The sequence below is a fragment of the Coffea arabica genome, chromosome 11e (assembly GCF_036785885.1).
Source record: "Coffea arabica cultivar ET-39 chromosome 11e, Coffea Arabica ET-39 HiFi, whole genome shotgun sequence".
Lineage (NCBI taxonomy): Eukaryota > Viridiplantae > Streptophyta > Magnoliopsida > Gentianales > Rubiaceae > Coffea > Coffea arabica.
In genome coordinates this window covers 43,218,676-43,242,022 of record NC_092331.1, presented here as the reverse complement: position 1 = coordinate 43,242,022, position 23,347 = coordinate 43,218,676, and the positions used below count along the sequence as shown (strand labels likewise).

At 37.7% G+C, this 23,347-nt stretch overlaps 1 protein-coding gene and 1 long non-coding RNA gene across 2 annotated transcripts; one reads left to right on the top strand and one right to left on the bottom strand.

The window, feature by feature from the left end:
- The first annotated feature begins 2,597 nt into the window (after window positions 1-2,597).
- On the top strand, window positions 2,598-6,791 carry LOC140021095 (uncharacterized). Its single transcript, XR_011825066.1, has 2 exons — window positions 2,598-3,034; window positions 6,371-6,791. It is a non-coding gene; the product is annotated as an uncharacterized lncRNA (long non-coding RNA).
- A 10,677-nt stretch (window positions 6,792-17,468) lies between these two features.
- Window positions 17,469-21,116, bottom strand: LOC140021300 (uncharacterized). The gene is made up of 4 exons (XM_072072066.1): window positions 20,063-21,116; window positions 19,671-19,804; window positions 19,412-19,559; window positions 17,469-18,547 (listed from the first exon to the last, which is right to left on the bottom strand). The coding sequence occupies exons 1-4, from the start codon at window positions 21,114-21,116 to the stop codon at window positions 17,469-17,471; spliced, it is 2,415 nt and encodes an 804-aa protein (XP_071928167.1).
- Window positions 21,117-23,347: the final 2,231 nt, after the last annotated feature.

The window sequence follows — 23,347 nt, the reverse complement described above, 5'->3', positions numbered from 1 at the left end:
TCTCATCATAACACGATCTCGCAGTCAAGTTCTAAAGAGTGGTGTAGACATGAGTGCACAATCTGAGCCAACAGAGAAGACACCTACAACAACCCAATCTGAGACTACAAGTTTGGGAGCTCAGCTGACTGAGATGCTTGCTAGGTTCAATGAGATGTCTATGGAGATGGCAGCCCAGAGCCAACTAATCGACCAACTCATCAACAGTGGCGTTCAGCCCGAACCAATACCTGCCAAACAATCTGAGCCTGAACTTCCACCCCCTACCCCAACTACTTTCAATCCATCTTTCACCGTTCCACCTCCAATGATTACCAGACCACAGACCCAAACTGCCTTCAATCCCTCTTTCATTGGTCCACTTGAAGAAACCTTTAATTACACTGTTGTAAATTCATCATACTCTTACCCCCCTAATCCTTCATTCAATCCTAGCCATGCTCAAATTTCACTACCCCAAATTACTTTCAATATTTCCTTGAACCACAGACATTTTATCAAGCCACTGCAGAGTCTTTCCTGTTAGACAACGCTGCCCAAGTAAAACCAGAGATAGGGGAATCTTCTGCTCCTGTTGACATGAAGTTGCTCAAGCGCCTCGATTGTTTTGATAGATTCATGAGAAAAAGTCAAGGTTTAAGCAAGCAAGGATTACTGGACTATGATGAGCTTTGCCTTTTTCCTAATGTACAACTGCCTGTGGGGTTTAACACTTCGAAATTTAACAAATACGATGGCACATGCAATTCCAAGACACACCTCCGATTGTTCGCCAACAAGTTAGGTAGGCCAGTAGATGATGAAAATATACCTTTAAGGCTATTTCCAGAAAGTCTGGAGGGGAATGCACTCGATTGGTATTCCAATTTGAAACCTGAGGAAGTAAAGACCTGGCTTGACTTGTCTAATACTTTCGTGAGGCAGTACAAGTACAATTGTGAGCTGGCTCCAACACGAACCACACTGGAAGGAACGAAGAGGAGACCATCTGAGGACCATAAAACCTATGCTAAGAGATGGAGGAAAATAGCTGCAAAGGTTGAGCCTCCAATGACTAAAGATGAAATCATTCGCACCTTTATAAAAGCACACGATCCCCCGTATTTTGAGGAAATCTTTCGCATGACTGGATGCTCATTCACCGCTATTGTCAACAAGTTTGAAGAATATGATGATTTCGTCAGGGCTGGAAAAATTGTTCATGTGTCTAACCTGAAAACTCAAGTGGAAGCATTGCAAGGCCAAGGTAGTAGTGGAAAAAAGCAACAATTCAAAAAGAAAGAGGGGGAAACTGCTTTTGTCTGGGATCGAAACCCTGTCCCAAGACCCAAACCTCAAGAATACCTTACCTACTCAAAATCTTACCCTTACTATTCAAACCCTCATCCTGTTTACCATACCAATATCACTCATCCTCGACCTCGCCCTAATTACACCAACTCGCCTATAGCCCCTTTCCAAATATCTCAAGCTAACTTTCAATAAATTCGGTCCCGACATCCCTACAATCAACAATTTTTTCCACCAAATAGACCCACTTATAATTACCTCAAACCCATTGAACCCCAAAATCAGAACCGTTATCGCACATTTACCAATCTTGGTAGGCCCATGGACCAATTGTATGAACAATTAAAAGTCACCGGTAAAATCAGTGTAATTCCCCCTCCAACTTACCCTAATGGCGTCCCTGCCGGATACAATCTACAGTCCACTTGCGCTTATCATTCAGGAGCACCTGGCCACCCAACTGCCGATTGTAAAACACTTAAGCACAAAGTCCAAGACATGATCGAGGCAGGGGAAATAGTGTTAAGGAAAAAGAATGAACAAGAACCGAGCATTGTGAGGACCCGAAAGTTTTGCTTATTTTATTTATTTTACTGGCTAAAATAAGTATTTACTCACCCGATTTCTCTGAGTATTATTTTCTAAGCTTTTTAGGTTTAATTAAACGTATCCATAGTTTAGTTATATTTTTAAAGCAATTCGTTTCGAAATTTAATTTCTGTAAGCTCGTTAAGTGAAAATAGTAAATACGCGATTGGAGTAAATAATCGATTCAAGAAATTACATATAACGAATAAGTGGTTAAATTTCCTAGTTTTGTTACATTAAATTCATATTTCGAAGGTAAATTATTTCATTGATTTAACAATTAAATTTCTTTGAATTCCGATAGCTAATCTTAAGCGTTAATAATGATTAAGTTAATAAGTTTTGATATAAAAGGATAAACGAATATTAAGAATGTTAAATTTATATATTAAGGTCAAACTTGATTTTTATAGTTTAAATAATTAGGTAATAATGTTAGGAATTACTAGGAACCTTAATATTAAATTGTAATCGATAAATTTCGATAATCGAAACCCTCGCGAGATTAGTACACTATTAGGAGTTTAAATCACGCATGGGGATAATTCGTGAGATTATGCTCGAATCAAGGGCTTAAGTGGTCATTAGAAGGAAAAGTGAAAAGTCCAAAATACCCTCCACTACCTCACAAATGACCATGCAAACCCATCAAAATTTCTGGACAACATTATAACTCCACCACCCTAACCGCCCAATGCAAAACTTTTACCACTCCTACACTCAACCCCTTCTCAAAACCGCGGCACCACCTTTCTCCCTCCTCATTTCTATATCACAAACCACTACCGCAACTCCATTCCACCTCCTCTGCAACAATTCACCTCAGACCACACTCCACCTTCACCTCGTTAACATCGACTGAGATAGAGAGGGAGAGACTGAGCCGCACTCTGCAATCCGAGAGGAAAGAAAAGGAAGCTGCGAGCTGAAATCTTTTCTGTTTCTGTCAGTGAGCTTGAGGAAAGAGAGGGAGAGGCCGTGCGTGAGTTTCCTTTGCATTTTCTAAACCTCACCCAGCTGCTAATTGCCACCATTTCCATCAGTTCCAGCCGCAACTATTGCAACCATTGCAACCAGGAACATCACGTTCAATCGCGTGTGAACCAAGAGGGGAGAAACTTCAGCTTTCTGCCGTGCGTATAATCTTCTTTGTGAGGTAATTACTGAGCTAGAATAAGTTGATTAGTGATAGATTGAACTATCTATGGACATGCCTGTTGAGCTGTGCACACGGATGATGCAATCAAGGCATGAGAAAATCTGATTAGGAAGAAATTGGAATTGCCGTGAGACTGTTTTGGGAAATATAGCTTCAATTCTGTCTCTTTGTAGTAGTCTGAGCTGATAAATGAGTCGATCTAACTAAGAACAAGATGATTAAGCTTTGCATACAGCTCCTTGGCTCAGTTAAGCAAGAAAAAAAAGATATAAATGAAATGGATCAGCTTACATGCAAGCTTAGCCGAGGAAAACTGAATAAATTTCTGGATTTTTGGGATGATTATAACTGTCGTTTGAATCTAATTTTGAACTGGAAAAGTTAATTGGCTAGCCAAGGAATTGCATGCCGAAATTGAGTACTTAATATCATGTTTTAGCTGAGTAAAAAGTTGGGTTTATGACCAACTAGCTGCTGGAAATTTTTGTGAAAGCCGAGGAAGTGAAACTGAAATTTTGCAATTGTTCTGGAATTTTTCTTTGGTAAATGATGGTTGGAAAATTTTGATGGTGGGCTCTATGAACTCCCACCCTTGGATTAATGACTGATGATGGTTACAATGCTAGTTTAGTGCTTAAATGGGTAGATTAATGATACCTAGCTAGTCTCGACTTCAAGGGATGTGTAGTTCAAAAATGTTCAGATTTGCCCTGTTTTAATCGCACCCTTTTTGCAAAATTTTGAGGGTTTCATGACTTACATATCATGTTTATATGTTGAATATACGGTGTACAAAGTTTCATTTAAAAATATTGAGGTTTGGTTGGTCAAAGGAATCAATTTCGTGAAGCTAGTAAATCTGGAAAACTGTTTTCGTAATGCTCTGACCCGCTTTCGTATTTCGGCCATAACTCTGTGCTCCGATGTCGAAATCGAGTGCCGTCAGCGGCATTTGAAACTAGACATTCCAACCTTTCCGACGATATAAAATGCACATTCTGGTTCTACATATGTGAGCCAAACCAACTATTTTAAGTCGGCTGTTTTGTTTCTCTGTTTTACAAGAACAAAATGCTGAGGCTGCAATTTGTGACTCGAATTCGAGCAAGTTGTGTGCCGAATTTCAAAATTATTTCTTCTGTGAAATTATAGCTCTATGAATGTGTTTTCCAACGCCTTAAACCATGCCAAATTCCGAGTTAATTTGAGTGATCTGTGATCAAAATATGAAACCTGCTCTGCCCTTGAAAACCCTGATTTTTAGACAGATTTGATGCAAGGTTTGGCAAAGACTTGCTAACTGAATATTTTGATGCTAAACACTTACCAAATGTACCATGAACGTTCTTTAAGTTTTGCCTAAACAAATGAACCGGGTTTGGAGGAATCTTTCTTTGACCAAATGTCTGAAATGGAAAAACAAAAGGTTCAAGGCAGTTTTGTCTTAGTATTTGCGAAATTTTAGGTGTTTGATTGACCACCTTTCCGAAGTTATTTTTCCATGAAATTTGGTAGAGGAACAACCCTTATATGGTAGTATTATACTGCTAATTATGGTGTTATTCTGAGGCCGTTTCATGGGTCAAATAAATTACCAAAGTTCATGACTCGAGTTTGAAAAACCCATGTTTCACAAGGGAATTTTAGTAACTTTGAGCTACCGTATCTTGGTGCTCAAAACCCCATTTCTCGTTCCATTTGTTTTGTTATACTCTTGGATTACAACACTAATAGAGTTAAAAATTTCAAAAGCTAGTTCCAAACAAGTGAATTTTGCCGAAATTCCAAAGTTGGCCAAAAACCAACTTAAATCTGGCTTATGAACCAAAACAGTAACTTTGAGCCCATTTTTGACTATCTTCCATTTAGAATCATGGAAAAGTGTATTCTAGAAACTTTTAGTACTTTCAAAGAGGTTTTCAATAATACCAAGTTTTCCAATTTTGGGCTTGTAGAGAGTAAGATATGATTTTTCAAAAATTACTTGTTAAATCTGGAATTTTCTAACTTAAAGGAAACTAAGGGGTTTCGAACTCTTCATTTCTTTCAATATCATTTGATTGTTTTACATTTGAATCCAAAGATGGAAATCAGATTTGTCTTGTGTTTTAAAACCCCACTTTTGAACCTCGAGTTACACGAATTCTAGGCTCGTCTCCGCGTTAATTTCTTAGATTGCACTAGCGTACAATCTTCATCGAAAACTAGAGAATTCGTAGCGATTGACGGGATTTTTGTATCAATGCAAGTTTAATTCCGATTTTACACCCGTTGGACTGCAAGTATACAGGTCGCAATTTTAGTACAAGATGCGTATCGGGTCGATCCCACGAGGAGCAATTTAAACAATTACTAAGCCCCTGTTCTCTCTATTATTTAGACTTACAATTAATTTGAGCAGAGAAAGTCTAATGCTATAATCTACAAATTTGATATACAAATCTAGTTTAACAAATGCTGAATGCAAATAAAGAAATTTCACTTAAATAAGATTCTAGGGATGTAGATTCCACTTATGGCATAAACTACACAAATGAATGGATTTACTTCCTGCTATTATTCTTGCTTAACCAGAGATTTATTTCCAAGATTACCAAGTCTCATTTCCATGATGAAATGGCTTAGAGCAATATAGATTTCCCTATTTCCATGGTGAAATACTACTACAACTCTGTTTTAATTCATGAAATACTAAGTAATCCACTTAAGTGTATTTCTATTTTCATGAACATACAACTCAAGCTCTACTCATGTGTTTCCATTGTTATTACCAATTCTCATTGAACAATAACAACTGTAAACAAGTTATTGGTGATCAATCAATAACAAGAAATCACAGCTACACAAGTAGACAAGTTAACTCAAGATATAACAAGTGTAAATCACATTCAATTAGTATTATTTAGCCATACGTTTCATCTACTCCCTAGATGAAGGAGTTTAGCTACTCATGAATGATTTAACAATCAAATTCACAAGTTTATTAATGCAAAACATCATAAAGTACAAGTATAAGAAAGATAAAAGAAAGCTTAGCCAATTGAAGGTGAAGCTCTCCAATTCCTGCTATGTTCTTGCACAATATGATTACAAGTGAAAACTCTCAAAAAAATGCTTCTCCAAGTACTCCTATCTAGAGAGAAAAAAATGTTACAAAATGAAAAAAAAACTACGTATGGTCATCCTGGCTTCTCCCTTGTGTTTCTGCATAAAAGGTGGTAGAAATTCCATTCCTCTCACTTCATAATTTTCTCCACTTAGATTTTGTAAAAAGAAGTCAAAGATATGATGTTCCTTTTGTCCATACTCATTTGGTCTTCTCTTTTATTGCAGAAGCATGTGCCACCGATTTCTGTCCCTCAAAATAGCTGTAAAAGTTGTGAGAAAGGTAAAGAAAAACGGCTGTGCCACTTGCTGAGGAGAGAGACAGATCCGAGCCTCGGATCCGAGGAGTGATAATGGATCCGAGCTCGGATTATAGGATCCGAGGCCTTCCCATGATGGATCCGAGGTCGGATCGTCCTGACCTCGGATACACTCCGCCAGAAGTACAGACGAGGGGTCGGATCCCTCTTGTACACACGGATCCGAGCTCGGATCCGTGTTAAGCAATTTTTCCAGTTTTTCACTTCTTCCCTTTTTTCTACATTTTTGCTCCCAATTTCTTGTGTACTTTGTCCTCTGGATGACCCTGACATTTCTTTCAACTTGTGCATGAATTTCATACATCAATTACCTTCACAATTTCACAAAATTACGCATTAATCCACTCATTTATCAATTTCTTAACTCTTAAACAATATTTAGGCAATTATCACCAAAAGAGTTCAAATATGGCTTTAATCTTCTCAAAACATACCAAAAATTCATACCAAATTCGTACAAAATGTACGTTAAATATTCACTTATCAAATTCCCCCACACTTGAATCATTGCTTGTCCTCAAGCAATTTTACACAAAACTTACTTCAAATATTCAATAGAGAAAACAGTATGCGTGCTCTTGTCAAATTTAATTCCTCAAAAACCTAGAAACCAATTATTATGCCATTTCTCAGATTACACTAAATACTCATAATATTCAATTAAATAAAAATAATTATGCCTAAATTTTGACAAATTCAAATCAATTCTCTCATTCTATCCTAATTCCACAAATAAGTATATCACATAGTCAATTTTATGGCCTTCCTCATCCCAAAACTTAACAATTTAGAGGGATTTATTCACATTTCATCTTATTTAAATAGTGAAAACGTCTTTTTACGCGAAAATCAACACTTTTAGGTGAAAATTCTCGGTTACTCAACATTTCACTCATTTAAATTGCCAATCATACTCTTAATTCCAATACCTTTTTACGCGAATGTCGACATTTGTAAATGCCGACCCCCGGTTACTCAGTATGTGAATCATTGGAGTAGAAAATTACTAATATTATTTTTCTCTCTTTTTTTTTTTCAAATCAATTTCTTTTTCCCTCTAAGTATAATTAAAGGAAGAATTTGGCCTTTCTTTGACTATATCAATCACTTACTTATAAAATTAAGTAAAAATGATAAATATCATTAATCTTGCAAAACTCTAAGCATAACTTTTCTTATTTAAGCAAATATACTTTCTAAAATGTAAAAATCTTACTTGCATAATAATTCATTTCAAGCCAAATAAGAATTAAACTTTTCCAAAATACACATAGCTTGTTATCCAAGAGTTTCCCCATAAAAATGGATGAAACTCCCTGCCAACAACCTCATTTTCACAAAAATTATCCTCATGACAATATCTCCAAATATAATTCCAACATTTTTAAGCTCTAAACAACTAAAGTCATGCATTTCAAGACACAATCACCCATAAGATAAAGTGATCCCTCCCCCACACTTCAAATCTACAATGTCCTCATTGTAGAGGAAGGTAAAAGAACTGAAACTTCCCTCAAATAGGTGGTGATGCAATTTGAAGCCCTTAATCATCACGATCATCCAAATTCTGCCCAAAATGAGACAACAAGGGTACCAAACACCATAAGTAGCACAAGATGATTCAAATAAAAGAAAACTGAAATCACAAAGTTTGTCTTAACAAAAGAAAAGAAAAATAAAGAAATAAAAGATCTAATCCGCTAAAAAATATCATGGTTGCTCGGAACGAGGGTCTACTGCCTCCTCGGCTCCATGAGAACCCTGTGAGGTACCAATATGGCCCTCCTCCTGATGAGGTGTCGGAGTAGGAGACCGTCGGATATGAAAATGATCCTCGATCGCACGAAGGCGGCGATCATGTCGGTCGAGGCACTCAGTCATCATCCGCTCCGTCTGGTCAATGCGCTCGACGACTCGCGTCTCCATACAACAAATAGCATTGAGAAGCTCTTGCCACTTGGAGCGCGGTTGAGGAGGTGGTCGCGGAATCGGAGGAGGAAGAGTCTGCTGTGCCTCCGTCTCTTGATTTTCTGCTTGTGGTTCACTGTGAGGCGGAGGTTGAGTGGAAGTTGAAGCTTCCCCTGTGTCCCGGATCAAAGCAGCTCCAAAATCCGTAGAAATACCCAAAGCCTTGAGTATAGAAGCATTTACCTCCTCGGCAGACCTAGTTACCACCACTCTCTCGGTTCCACGAGGAACCTTGAGCTTCTCAAACACGAGGGATAGCAGTCGAGGGAATCCGAAGCAAGTCTCGCCGGCCCTCATGCGAGCTGTGGTCCGCATATAGCTGATGATAATGCTGGGTAGAGGAATACCGGTCAACTGCGCACCCACACCATGCATCATCTTGTCCAAGAAGTAGAGATCACTGTTGCGGAGCTCCCGTTTTCCACTTCTTTTTGGTACCACATTGAAGGCAAAGAGGTAGAAAATCAAGTGGTACCTATGCTCGAAGGAATCGGCGTAAACTGTAAGCTTCTTTGCAGTTCCTCTCTCTCGATACTGGCCCTTTAGGCGTCCAACCGCCTCTCCCACCTGCCAAGGGTCTCGAGCCGTGAACTCCTTGGTCAATTTGACATCTTCGCCTGCATCTTTGAGTTGGACGAAACTTCTCAGTGTATCTCGATTGAGAGTCACTCTCCTGCCTCGAACCCATGAGACGATGAGGTTGCCACTGTGGCTCTGCTTGTTCTCCACATTGGCGTAGAACTCCCGCACCAAGTTGGGGTAGTAGTACTTGGGCAACTGAAGGATGTTCTCCCATCCAAGTCGCTTGAATGCTGTCGAAATGTGATAATGCGCATCCACCTCCGGTGCCAAATGTTTTTCGATTATGATCTCCTTGTCCAGTCCGGCTTCATACCACTGTTGGTTTTCAAGCGAGGTGAATCATGTGGTATCGTAGTCCGGCGGTGGCTCGGCACGGCTAGTAGACGCGGTCTTCCGGCGAGAGCGAGGTGGCGGCTCCGGCAAAGGAGATTCTTCCTCAGGTGACTCCTCATGCAAAGAGGGTGTGTGTTCCTCACTTGAGGAAGGAGTAGGAGTACGAATGCGAGCCCTCCTTGTGTGAGTCATAGTTCCTCTTCAAAAATAAGATGAACATTCATTAGAAATCATAGAAACTTGCTCACATATGTGAAATGAGAATTTAAGAAAATTTCGGCAGAGTTTCCCCTTGAAAAAGGGTTAAACTCCCTGCCAAAATGTACCCAAAATTAAACAAATAACTTCCTAACAATTCTCAAATCCAATTCCCATATTTAGAAAGGATATTCCCAATAAAGGAATCATTTCATGCATATTAAGTGCTAACAATTGAAAAGTGTATCCGTTTGCAAGAATGACACTCAAACACTTGAGAATATCTCCAATCCAATTCATAACACTCAATTTACATTCACATGAGTTCCAATTCATCCAAACAAATGCTACTTATCTCAAGTAAAAGTGGTTCAATGTGCTTAACTTGATCGGAAACACACTCTTTTACCCCATGAGCTATTGTTCGAATGATGATATATCATTTTCAATTGATATGACAGTGATTTATGCTCCTCAGAACAAGTTCATATATTTAATGAAAGCAAAATTCAAGAGTATAAATCACTAAAATGCTCAAGCCCAAAAATTGAGAAAAATTCTTAAAAAAATATCACCAAATCCATAGTTTTCTCAAAAATAAGCATGAAGATATTAGTAACAATCTATTTAAGCACAATGTAGCACAATTGTATCAAGAAATTCCAACAAATATGCATTTATCATAATATTCCCAAAAACTAGAAATATGTAAAATAAGAATTATAAAATGTCAAAGAAATTCGCAAATTGTTACCTCAAATGTGTAGATTGATGGTGGAGGATGAAAATGATGCAAAAACTGACACAGAAACGAGCCAAAATACCCCCCAAATTGAAGAATTTCCGTTCGGCCAAAATCCCCTTTTCGAAGATCAAAACCCACAAAATTGATGTTTTTGCTACAAAATTGTTAAGGGTTTATATTCACAAGAGTGTTTGGGATGTTTTTGTGTTGAAGGATTAGAGGTTAAACGGATGAAATGGAAGAATAGAAAGGGGAACTAGGGTTTCGGGGAGAGAGAATGAGAGGAAAGCTGGAAAATGAGGAACCGAACCCTCGGTTCCACACATATCGCAAACCGATCCGAGGTCGGATCCGTTCTGGAAGGCCTCGGATCCGACAGGGCTCGGATCAGTCTCAACAGAAACACAGACGATCCCTCGGATCTATCTGGGTTGGCAAAGATCCGAGTTCGGATCTATTGATCCGAGGTCGTATCTGTCTGGGTTTTTTAGGATCCGAGCTCGGATCCATATTTCTCTGCACTTTACTGCAGAAACTGCAATTTTTTTTCCTTTTCCGGCCAATTCCAAAATACACATTGGACAAACCTGTTATCAATTCTAACCTCCCACGCACATGCAATATACCTTAAACACAATATCCATCCTTTCAAAACACAACAAACACATTTACATTGAAAATCAAGGGATGAGGTTCTTTGATCATTTTTGCATTTTTATATCAAAATGGCATTTTTGAGCATTAAATACACATCAAATGAATCCATGAACCTTTATAACCATGGTATCACCAAAACTCACTTGAATTGCACAATGTATGTATAGGCATAGAAATTTTAAGCACTTAAAACGCGATTTGGTTAGAAAAACTCCCTGCCAACATGTTCTTCAAGTGCACCTCCAAGATGGATGATAAAACTCCCTTATCTCCTACAAACAAGTGAAATACATCTAATTAATCCATTAAATCACACCAAAATGTAAGAAACACAAAAAAAAACAAATACACTATTATTATTGGGTTGCCTCCCAACAAGCGCTTTTGTTTATAGTCGTTGGCTCGACTCTCCTATAATTTCTTCAACTCTCCATTGCATTTTCTAAGGAGTAAATTACTCCTTTAGGAACCTGTTCTCCGGCCAAATACAACTTCAATCTTTGGCCATTTACTTTGAATGGGGCACCATTTTCACCCTTTATTTCCACTGCTCCATATGGGAACATGCTAACCACTTCAAATGGCCCGGACCATCGAGATTTAAGCTTTCCAGGGAATAATTTTAGCCTTGAGTTGAATAGTAACACCTTTTGCCCTTCTTCAAAGTGTTTAGAAATAATGTGCTTATCATGCCAAAATTTCACCCTTTCTTTATAAATCTTGGCATTCTCATATGAGATTAGCCGCGATTCCTCCAATTCACTTAACTCAAGCATTCTCTTCTCACCTGCAGATTTAAAATCAAAATTAATAGCCTTAACAGCCCAATAAGCTTTATGTTCTATTTCTACAGGTAAATGACATGCTTTCCCATAAACCAGCTTATATGGAGACATTCCCAATGGAGTTTTAAATGCCGTTCTATATGCCCATAAAGCGTCTTCAAGCTTATTTGACCAATCTTTCCTCGAGCGGTTAACCGTTTTCTCTAAAATGAGCTTAATTTCCCGGTTGGCCAACTCCGCTTGGCCATTGGCTTGAGGATGATAAGGGAGTGACTTTTTATGCCTGCATCCATATTTAAGCAACAAAGTGTCAATGATTTTATTGCAAAAATGCTTACCTTCATCGCTTATTATTGCCTTTGGGACTCCGAATCTGCAAAATATGTTCCGCTTAAGGAACTTAAATACAACTTTAGCATCATTAGTTTGTGAAGGAATGGCCTCCACCCATTTGGAAACATAATCGACTGCTAAGAGAATGTACTTATTATTATATGAACTCGGAAATGGTCCCATAAAATCAATACCCCATACATCAAATAACTCAACTTCCAAGAACGTAGTCAGGGGCATTTCATTTTTTCGAGATATATTTCCAGTTCTTTGGCATGCATAACAATTTTTAACATATTCCCTAGCATCTCGGTACATAGTTGGCCAATAAAATCCTGATTGCCATACCTTTGCCACAGTTTTTGAAGTACTGAAATGACCACCTGTTTCAAGGTTATGACAATGATATAAAACATTATGTACCTCATCTTCAGGAATACATCTACGTATCATACCATCAGCACAATGTCTGTATAGCAATGGTTCCTCCCAAAAGTAACTTTTGACGTCATGTAAGAATTTCTTCTTTTGATGATAATTAAATCCCTTTTGAATCTCTCCACTGACCAAGTAGTTAGCAAAATCTGCATACCATGGAGAATTTCTAAGTGCTAGGACAAACTGATCCGGAAAATTCTCTTGAATTGGAACCTGATCTTTGATTGGGATATATTCCAAACGTGATAAATGATCTGCAACTAGATTCTCCGATCCCTTTTTGTCTTTTATCTCCACATCAAATTCCTGCAATAAAAGAATCCACCGAATTAGTTTAGGTTTTGCATCCTTCTTATGCAGCAAATATTTAAGAGCTGAATGGTCCGTATATATAATGACTTTAGATCCTACTAAATAGGATCTAAATTTGTCCAAAGCAAATATCACTGCCAATAGCTCTTTTTCTGTCGTTGCATAATTGAGTTGTGCCTCATTTAGCAACTTGCTAGCATAGTAAATGACGTGCAATCGTCCTTCTTTCTTTTGTCCCAAAACTGCTCCAACTGCATAATCACTTGCATCACACATCAATTCAAATGGTATTGACCAATCGGGTGAAGTTATAATTGGGGCCGAAATCAATTCCTTCTTCAACCTTTCAAATGCAACCAAACAATTGTCATTAAATTGAAAAGGAGTATCTTTACATAATAAATCACATAATGGCTTTACTATTTTAGAAAAATCTTTAATAAAACGTCTATAAAAGCCAGCATGTCCTAAAAAACTCCTTATCCCCTTGACATTACTTGGGGGTGGCAATTTTTCGATAACTTCTATTTTGGCTTTATCCACCTCAATTCCCTTGGAGGAAATCTTGTGCCCTAAGACAATTCCTTCTTTTATCATAAAATGGCATTTCTCCCAATTCAATACAATATTTGTTTCCTCGCATCTCTGCAAAATCAATTCCAAATTATGAAAACAATGGTCAAAAGATGAACCATACACAGAAAAATCATCCATAAATATCTCCACAATTTTCTCAATATAATCAGAAAAAATAGCCATCATGCATCGTTGAAAAGTTGCAGAAGCATTGCATAAACCAAATGGCATTCTTCTAAAGGCAAAAGTGCCATAAGGACATGTAAATGTGGTCTTTTCTTGATCCTCTGGAGCTATAGCTATTTGATTATATCCTGAAAAACCATCAAGAAAACAGTAAAATTCATATCCTGCTATTCGCTCCAATAATTGATCAAGAAATGGTAGGGGAAAATGATCTTTTCTTGTTACCGTATTTAACTTACGATAATCAATACACACTCTCCACCCTACCACAAGTCTAGATGGAATCAATTCATCATTTTTACCCACGATTGTAGTTATTCCACCTTTCTTTGGTACCACATGAATTGGACTAATCCAAACACTATCGGAGATAGGAAAGACTATACCTGCATCAAGCCACTTAAGAATTTCATTTCTTACCATCTCTTTCATGTTTGGATTGAGTCTTCTTTGTGTTTCCACCACTGGTTTGCAATTGTCCTCCAATAAAATGCGATGCATGCATATAGAAGGACTTATACCTTTAATATCTGAAATTGTCCATCCAATTGCCTTCTTACGCTTCCTTAGAACTCTTAGCAACTTTGTACACTGCTCATCATCAAGATCAGTACTAACAATTACAGGCAAAGTACTATTTTCTCCAAGAAATTCATACCTTAGATGAGTTGGAAGTGGCTTAAGCTCTAACCTTGGAGGTTCAATTTCTGAAGGTTGTGAAAACCCTTTTCCTTGGCCAAGACTTTCATACAATTTACCTCTTTTATAAGGTGCTTGAAAATCCAAGTACTTGGCCAATTCTTCAATTTCTTCACAAACATCTTCTTGCTTACCTAAACTCATTAAACAATGCTCAAGAGGATCTAAGTCAAGGTAGAATTGACTCATCTCTTGGGTTAGTTTATCAATTGTGCCAATAGAATAAGCATGATCGGTAAAAGAAGGGTATTTTTCCATTTCATTCAAATTAAATTCTACCTCTTCTTCACCTACTTGAAACTTAAGCTTGCCGTTTTTTACATCAATAATAGTGCCTGCAGTAGCTAAAAATGGTCTACCTAGAATAATTGGCATAGATATATCTTCTTCCATATCTAATACCACAAAATCCACTGGAATGATAAATTTTTGAACTTTTATTAATACATTCTCCAACACTCCCAATGGATATCTAATAGACCGATCCGCTAGTTGCAAAGTAATATTTGTGCGTTTAAGCTCATGCAAACCCAATTGTCTAGCCACCGTTAAAGGTATTAATGATACACTAGCACCAAGATCACACAATGCTTTAGAAAAATCAACGTTACCTATGGTGCAAGGTATAGAAAAACTCCCTGGATCCTTCAACTTCGGTGGTAGCTTATTTTGAATAATTGCACTACATTCCTCCGTTAATGCTATTGTTTCGCAGTCTTCCAACTTTCTTTTTCTAGTCATGATTTTCTTGAGAAATTTCGCATAAGATGGAATCTGCAAAATAGCATCGGCAAAAGGAATGTTAATGTGCAATTGTTTGAAAAGTTTAACAAATTTTTCAAAATCTTTATCAAACTTATTTTGCTTTAATCTTTGTGGAAATGGAACCGCAGGGGGTATTGGAATGGTAGCGGAAGATGATGGTTGATTTTCTCTTGATTCCTCCGGACGATGAGGTTGCCACTGTTGCTCTGCTTGTTCTCCACATTGGCGTAGAACTCCCGCACCAAGTTGGGGTAGTAGTACTTGGGCAACTGAAGGATGTTCTCCCATCCAAGTCGCTTGAATGCTGTCGAAATGTGATAATGCGCATCCACCTCCGGTGCCAAATGTTTTTCGATTATGATCTCCTTGTCCAGTCCGGCTTCATACCACTGTTGGTTTTCAAGCGAGGTGAATCATGTGGTATCGTAGTCCGGCGGTGGCTCGGCACGGCTAGTAGACGCGGTCTTCCGGCGAGAGCGAGGTGGCGGCTCCGGCAAAGGAGATTCTTCCTCAGGTGACTCCTCATGCAAAGAGGGTGTGTGTTCCTCACTTGAGGAAGGAGTAGGAGTACGAATGCGAGCCCTCCTTGTGTGAGTCATAGTTCCTCTTCAAAAATAAGATGAACATTCATTAGAAATCATAGAAACTTGCTCACATATGTGAAATGAGAATTTAAGAAAATTTCGGCAGAGTTTCCCCTTGAAAAAGGGTTAAACTCCCTGCCAAAATGTACCCAAAATTAAACAAATAACTTCCTAACAATTCTCAAATCCAATTCCCATATTTAGAAAGGATATTCCCAATAAAGGAATCATTTCATGCATATTAAGTGCTAACAATTGAAAAGTGTATCCGTTTGCAAGAATGACACTCAAACACTTGAGAATATCTCCAATCCAATTCATAACACTCAATTTACATTCACATGAGTTCCAATTCATCCAAACAAATGCTACTTATCTCAAGTAAAAGTGGTTCAATGTGCTTAACTTGATCGGAAACACACTCTTTTACCCCATGAGCTATTGTTCGAATGATGATATATCATTTTCAATTGATATGACAGTGATTTATGCTCCTCAGAACAAGTTCATATATTTAATGAAAGCAAAATTCAAGAGTATAAATCACTAAAATGCTCAAGCCCAAAAATTGAGAAAAATTCTTAAAAAAATATCACCAAATCCATAGTTTTCTCAAAAATAAGCATGAAGATATTAGTAACAATCTATTTAAGCACAATGTAGCACAATTGTATCAAGAAATTCCAACAAATATGCATTTATCATAATATTCCCAAAAACTAGAAATATGTAAAATAAGAATTATAAAATGTCAAAGAAATTCGCAAATTGTTACCTCAAATGTGTAGATTGATGGTGGAGGATGAAAATGATGCAAAAACTGACACAGAAACGAGCCAAAATACCCCCCAAATTGAAGAATTTCCGTTCGGCCAAAATCCCCTTTTCGAAGATCAAAACCCACAAAATTGATGTTTTTGCTACAAAATTGTTAAGGGTTTATATTCACAAGAGTGTTTGGGATGTTTTTGTGTTGAAGGATTAGAGGTTAAACGGATGAAATGGAAGAATAGAAAGGGGAACTAGGGTTTCGGGGAGAGAGAATGAGAGGAAAGCTGGAAAATGAGGAACCGAACCCTCGGTTCCACACATATCGCAAACCGATCCGAGGTCGGATCCGTTCTGGAAGGCCTCGGATCCGACAGGGCTCGGATCAGTCTCAACAGAAACACAGACGATCCCTCGGATCTATCTGGGTTGGCAAAGATCCGAGTTCGGATCTATTGATCCGAGGTCGTATCTGTCTGGGTTTTTTAGGATCCGAGCTCGGATCCATATTTCTCTGCACTTTACTGCAGAAACTGCAATTTTTTTTCCTTTTCCGGCCAATTCCAAAATACACATTGGACAAACCTGTTATCAATTCTAACCTCCCACGCACATGCAATATACCTTAAACACAATATCCATCCTTTCAAAACACAACAAACACATTTACATTGAAAATCAAGGGATGAGGTTCTTTGATCATTTTTGCATTTTTATATCAAAATGGCATTTTTGAGCATTAAATACACATCAAATGAATCCATGAACCTTTATAACCATGGTATCACCAAAACTCACTTGAATTGCACAATGTATGTATAGGCATAGAAATTTTAAGCACTTAAAACGCGATTTGGTTAGAAAAACTCCCTGCCAACATGTTCTTCAAGTGCACCTCCAAGATGGATGATAAAACTCCCTTATCTCCTACAAACAAGTGAAATACATCTAATTAATCCATTAAATCACACCAAAATGTAAGAAACACAAAAAAAAACAAATACACTATTATTATTGGGTTGCCTCCCAACAAGCGCTTTTGTTTATAGTCGTTGGCTCGACTCTCCTATAATTTCTTCAACTCTCCATTGCATTTTCTAAGGAGTAAATTACTCCTTTAGGAACCTGTTCTCCGGCCAAATACAACTTCAATCTTTGGCCATTTACTTTGAATGGGGCACCATTTTCACCCTTTATTTCCACTGCTCCATATGGGAACATGCTAACCACTTCAAATGGCCCGGACCATCGAGATTTAAGCTTTCCAGGGAATAATTTTAGCCTTGAGTTAAATAGTAACACCTTTTGCCCTTCTTCAAAGTGTTTAGGAATAATGTGCTTATCATGCCAAAATTTCACCCTTTCTTTATAAATCTTGGCATTCTCATATGAGATTAGCCGCGATTCCTCCAATTCACTTAACTCAAGCATTCTCTTCTCACCTGCAGATTTAAAATCAAAATTAATAGCCTTAACAGCCCAATAAGCTTTATGTTCTATTTCTACAGGTAAATGACATGCTTTCCCATAAACCAGCTTATATGGAGACATTCCCAATGGAGTTTTAAATGCCGTTCTATATGCCCATAAAGCGTCTTCAAGCTTATTTGACCAATCTTTCCTCGAGCGGTTAACCGTTTTCTCTAAAATGAGCTTAATTTCCCGGTTGGCCAACTCCGCTTGGCCATTGGCTTGAGGATGATAAGGGAGTGACTTTTTATGCCTGCATCCATATTTAAGCAACAAAGTGTCAATGATTTTATTGCAAAAATGCTTACCTTCATCGCTTATTATTGCCTTTGGGACTCCGAATCTGCAAAATATGTTCCGCTTAAGGAACTTAAATACAACTTTAGCATCATTAGTTTGTGAAGGAATGGCCTCCACCCATTTGGAAACATAATCGACTGCTAAGAGAATGTACTTATTATTATATGAACTCGGAAATGGTCCCATAAAATCAATACCCCATACATCAAATAACTCAACTTCCAAGAACGTAGTCAGGGGCATTTCATTTTTTCGAGATATATTTCCAGTTCTTTGGCATGCATAACAATTTTTAACATATTCCCTAGCATCTCGGTACATAGTTGGCCAATAAAATCCTGATTGCCATACCTTTGCCACAGTTTTTGAAGTACTGAAATGACCACCTGTTTCAAGGTTATGACAATGATATAAAACATTATGTACCTCATCTTCAGGAATACATCTACGTATCATACCATCAGCACAATGTCTGTATAGCAATGGTTCCTCCCAAAAGTAACTTTTGACGTCATGTAAGAATTTCTTCTTTTGATGATAATTAAATCCCTTTTGAATCTCTCCACTGACCAAGTAGTTAGCAAAATCTGCATACCATGGAGAATTTCTAAGTGCTAGGACAAACTGATCCGGAAAATTCTCTTGAATTGGAACCTGATCTTTGATTGGGATATATTCCAAACGTGATAAATGATCTGCAACTAGATTCTCCGATCCCTTTTTGTCTTTTATCTCCACATCAAATTCCTGCAATAAAAGAATCCACCGAATTAGTTTAGGTTTTGCATCCTTCTTATGCAGCAAATATTTAAGAGCTGAATGGTCCGTATATATAATGACTTTAGATCCTACTAAATAGGATCTAAATTTGTCCAAAGCAAATATCACTGCCAATAGCTCTTTTTCTGTCGTTGCATAATTGAGTTGTGCCTCATTTAGCAACTTGCTAGCATAGTAAATGACGTGCAATCGTCCTTCTTTCTTTTGTCCCAAAACTGCTCCAACTGCATAATCACTTGCATCACACATCAATTCAAATGGTATTGACCAATCGGGTGAAGTTATAATTGGGGCCGAAATCAATTCCTTCTTCAACCTTTCAAATGCAACCAAACAATTGTCATTAAATTGAAAAGGAGTATCTTTACATAATAAATCACATAATGGCTTTACTATTTTAGAAAAATCTTTAATAAAACGTCTATAAAAGCCAGCATGTCCTAAAAAACTCCTTATCCCCTTGACATTACTTGGGGGTGGCAATTTTTCGATAACTTCTATTTTGGCTTTATCCACCTCAATTCCCTTGGAGGAAATCTTGTGCCCTAAGACAATTCCTTCTTTTATCATAAAATGGCATTTCTCCCAATTCAATACAATATTTGTTTCCTCGCATCTCTGCAAAATCAATTCCAAATTATGAAAACAATGGTCAAAAGATGAACCATACACAGAAAAATCATCCATAAATATCTCCACAATTTTCTCAATATAATCAGAAAAAATAGCCATCATGCATCGTTGAAAAGTTGCAGAAGCATTGCATAAACCAAATGGCATTCTTCTAAAGGCAAAAGTGCCATAAGGACATGTAAATGTGGTCTTTTCTTGATCCTCTGGAGCTATAGCTATTTGATTATATCCTGAAAAACCATCAAGAAAACAGTAAAATTCATATCCTGCTATTCGCTCCAATAATTGATCAAGAAATGGTAGGGGAAAATGATCTTTTCTTGTTACCGTATTTAACTTACGATAATCAATACACACTCTCCACCCTACCACAAGTCTAGATGGAATCAATTCATCATTTTTACCCACGATTGTAGTTATTCCACCTTTCTTTGGTACCACATGAATTGGACTAATCCAAACACTATCGGAGATAGGAAAGACTATACCTGCATCAAGCCACTTAAGAATTTCATTTCTTACCATCTCTTTCATGTTTGGATTGAGTCTTCTTTGTGTTTCCACCACTGGTTTGCAATTGTCCTCCAATAAAATGCGATGCATGCATATAGAAGGACTTATACCTTTAATATCTGAAATTGTCCATCCAATTGCCTTCTTACGCTTCCTTAGAACTCTTAGCAACTTTGTACACTGCTCATCATCAAGATCAGCACTAACAATTACAGGCAAAGTACTATTTTCTCCAAGAAATTCATACCTTAGATGAGTTGGAAGTGGCTTAAGCTCTAACCTTGGAGGTTCAATTTCTGAAGGTTGTGAAAACCCTTTTCCTTGGCCAAGACTTTCATACAATTTACCTCTTTTATAAGGTGCTTGAAAATCCAAGTACTTGGCCAATTCTTCAATTTCTTCACAAACATCTTCTTGCTTACCTAAACTCATTAAACAATGCTCAAGAGGATCTAAGTCAAGGTAGAATTGACTCATCTCTTGGGTTAGTTTATCAATTGTGCCAATAGAATAAGCATGATCGGTAAAAGAAGGGTATTTTTCCATTTCATTCAAATTAAATTCTACCTCTTCTTCACCTACTTGAAACTTAAGCTTGCCGTTTTTTACATCAATAATAGTGCCTGCAGTAGCTAAAAATGGTCTACCTAGAATAATTGGCATAGATATATCTTCTTCCATATCTAATACCACAAAATCCACTGGAATGATAAATTTTTGAACTTTTATTAATACATTCTCCAACACTCCCAATGGATATCTAATAGACCGATCCGCTAGTTGCAAAGTAATATTTGTGCGTTTAAGCTCATGCAAACCCAATTGTCTAGCCACCGTTAAAGGTATTAATGATACACTAGCACCAAGATCACACAATGCTTTAGAAAAATCAACGTTACCTATGGTGCAAGGTATAGAAAAACTCCCTGGATCCTTCAACTTCGGTGGTAGCTTATTTTGAATAATTGCACTACATTCCTCCGTTAATGCTATTGTTTCGCAGTCTTCCAACTTTCTTTTTCTAGTCATGATTTTCTTGAGAAATTTCGCATAAGATGGAATCTGCAAAATAGCATCGGCAAAAGGAATGTTAATGTGCAATTGTTTGAAAAGTTTAACAAATTTTTCAAAATCTTTATCAAACTTATTTTGCTTTAATCTTTGTGGAAATGGAACCGCAGGGGGTATTGGAATGGTAGCGGAAGATGATGGTTGATTTTCTCTTGATTCCTCCGGACGATGAGGTTGCCACTGTGGCTCTGCTTGTTCTCCACATTGGCGTAGAACTCCCGCACCAAGTTGGGGTAGTAGTACTTGGGCAACTGAAGGATGTTCTCCCATCCAAGTCGCTTGAATGCTGTCGAAATGTGATAATGCGCATCCACCTCCGGTGCCAAATGTTTTTCGATTATGATCTCCTTGTCCAGTCCGGCTTCATACCACTGTTGGTTTTCAAGCGAGGTGAATCATGTGGTATCGTAGTCCGGCGGTGGCTCGGCACGGCTAGTAGACGCGGTCTTCCGGCGAGAGCGAGGTGGCGGCTCCGGCAAAGGAGATTCTTCCTCAGGTGACTCCTCATGCAAAGAGGGTGTGTGTTCCTCACTTGAGGAAGGAGTAGGAGTACGAATGCGAGCCCTCCTTGTGTGAGTCATAGTTCCTCTTCAAAAATAAGATGAACATTCATTAGAAATCATAGAAACTTGCTCACATATGTGAAATGAGAATTTAAGAAAATTTCGGCAGAGTTTCCCCTTGAAAAAGGGTTAAACTCCCTGCCAAAATGTACCCAAAATTAAACAAATAACTTCCTAACAATTCTCAAATCCAATTCCCATATTTAGAAAGGATATTCCCAATAAAGGAATCATTTCATGCATATTAAGTGCTAACAATTGAAAAGTGTATCCGTTTGCAAGAATGACACTCAAACACTTGAGAATATCTCCAATCCAATTCATAACACTCAATTTACATTCACATGAGTTCCAATTCATCCAAACAAATGCTACTTATCTCAAGTAAAAGTGGTTCAATGTGCTTAACTTGATCGGAAACACACTCTTTTACCCCATGAGCTATTGTTCGAATGATGATATATCATTTTCAATTGATATGACAGTGATTTATGCTCCTCAGAACAAGTTCATATATTTAATGAAAGCAAAATTCAAGAGTATAAATCACTAAAATGCTCAAGCCCAAAAATTGAGAAAAATTCTTAAAAAAATATCACCAAATCCATAGTTTTCTCAAAAATAAGCATGAAGATATTAGTAACAATCTATTTAAGCACAATGTAGCACAATTGTATCAAGAAATTCCAACAAATATGCATTTATCATAATATTCCCAAAAACTAGAAATATGTAAAATAAGAATTATAAAATGTCAAAGAAATTCGCAAATTGTTACCTCAAATGTGTAGATTGATGGTGGAGGATGAAAATGATGCAAAAACTGACACAGAAACGAGCCAAAATACCCCCCAAATTGAAGAATTTCCGTTCGGCCAAAATCCCCTTTTCGAAGATCAAAACCCACAAAATTGATGTTTTTGCTACAAAATTGTTAAGGGTTTATATTCACAAGAGTGTTTGGGATGTTTTTGTGTTGAAGGATTAGAGGTTAAACGGATGAAATGGAAGAATAGAAAGGGGAACTAGGGTTTCGGGGAGAGAGAATGAGAGGAAAGCTGGAAAATGAGGAACCGAACCCTCGGTTCCACACATATCGCAAACCGATCCGAGGTCGGATCCGTTCTGGAAGGCCTCGGATCCGACAGGGCTCGGATCAGTCTCAACAGAAACACAGACGATCCCTCGGATCTATCTGGGTTGGCAAAGATCCGAGTTCGGATCTATTGATCCGAGGTCGTATCTGTCTGGGTTTTTTAGGATCCGAGCTCGGATCCATATTTCTCTGCACTTTACTGCAGAAACTGCAATTTTTTTTCCTTTTCCGGCCAATTCCAAAATACACATTGGACAAACCTGTTATCAATTCTAACCTCCCACGCACATGCAATATACCTTAAACACAATATCCATCCTTTCAAAACACAACAAACACATTTACATTGAAAATCAAGGGATGAGGTTCTTTGATCATTTTTGCATTTTTATATCAAAATGGCATTTTTGAGCATTAAATACACATCAAATGAATCCATGAACCTTTATAACCATGGTATCACCAAAACTCACTTGAATTGCACAATGTATGTATAGGCATAGAAATTTTAAGCACTTAAAACGCGATTT

Bases quoted from the DNA above. Each gene is read 5' to 3' on its own strand.
- LOC140021300 (XM_072072066.1), bottom strand. From the start codon at position 21,116: ATGACTAGAAAAAGAAAGTTGGAAGACTGCGAAACAATAGCATTAACG. The intron at 19,560-19,670 runs GCTATTTTTTCT...TTGATTTTGCAG, and splicing joins CTTTTCAACGATGCATGATG to AGATGCGAGGAAACAAATAT. The intron at 18,548-19,411 runs GTAATGTCAAGG...ACCTTGAAACAG, and splicing joins CGAAAAATTGCCACCCCCAA to GTGGTCATTTCAGTACTTCA.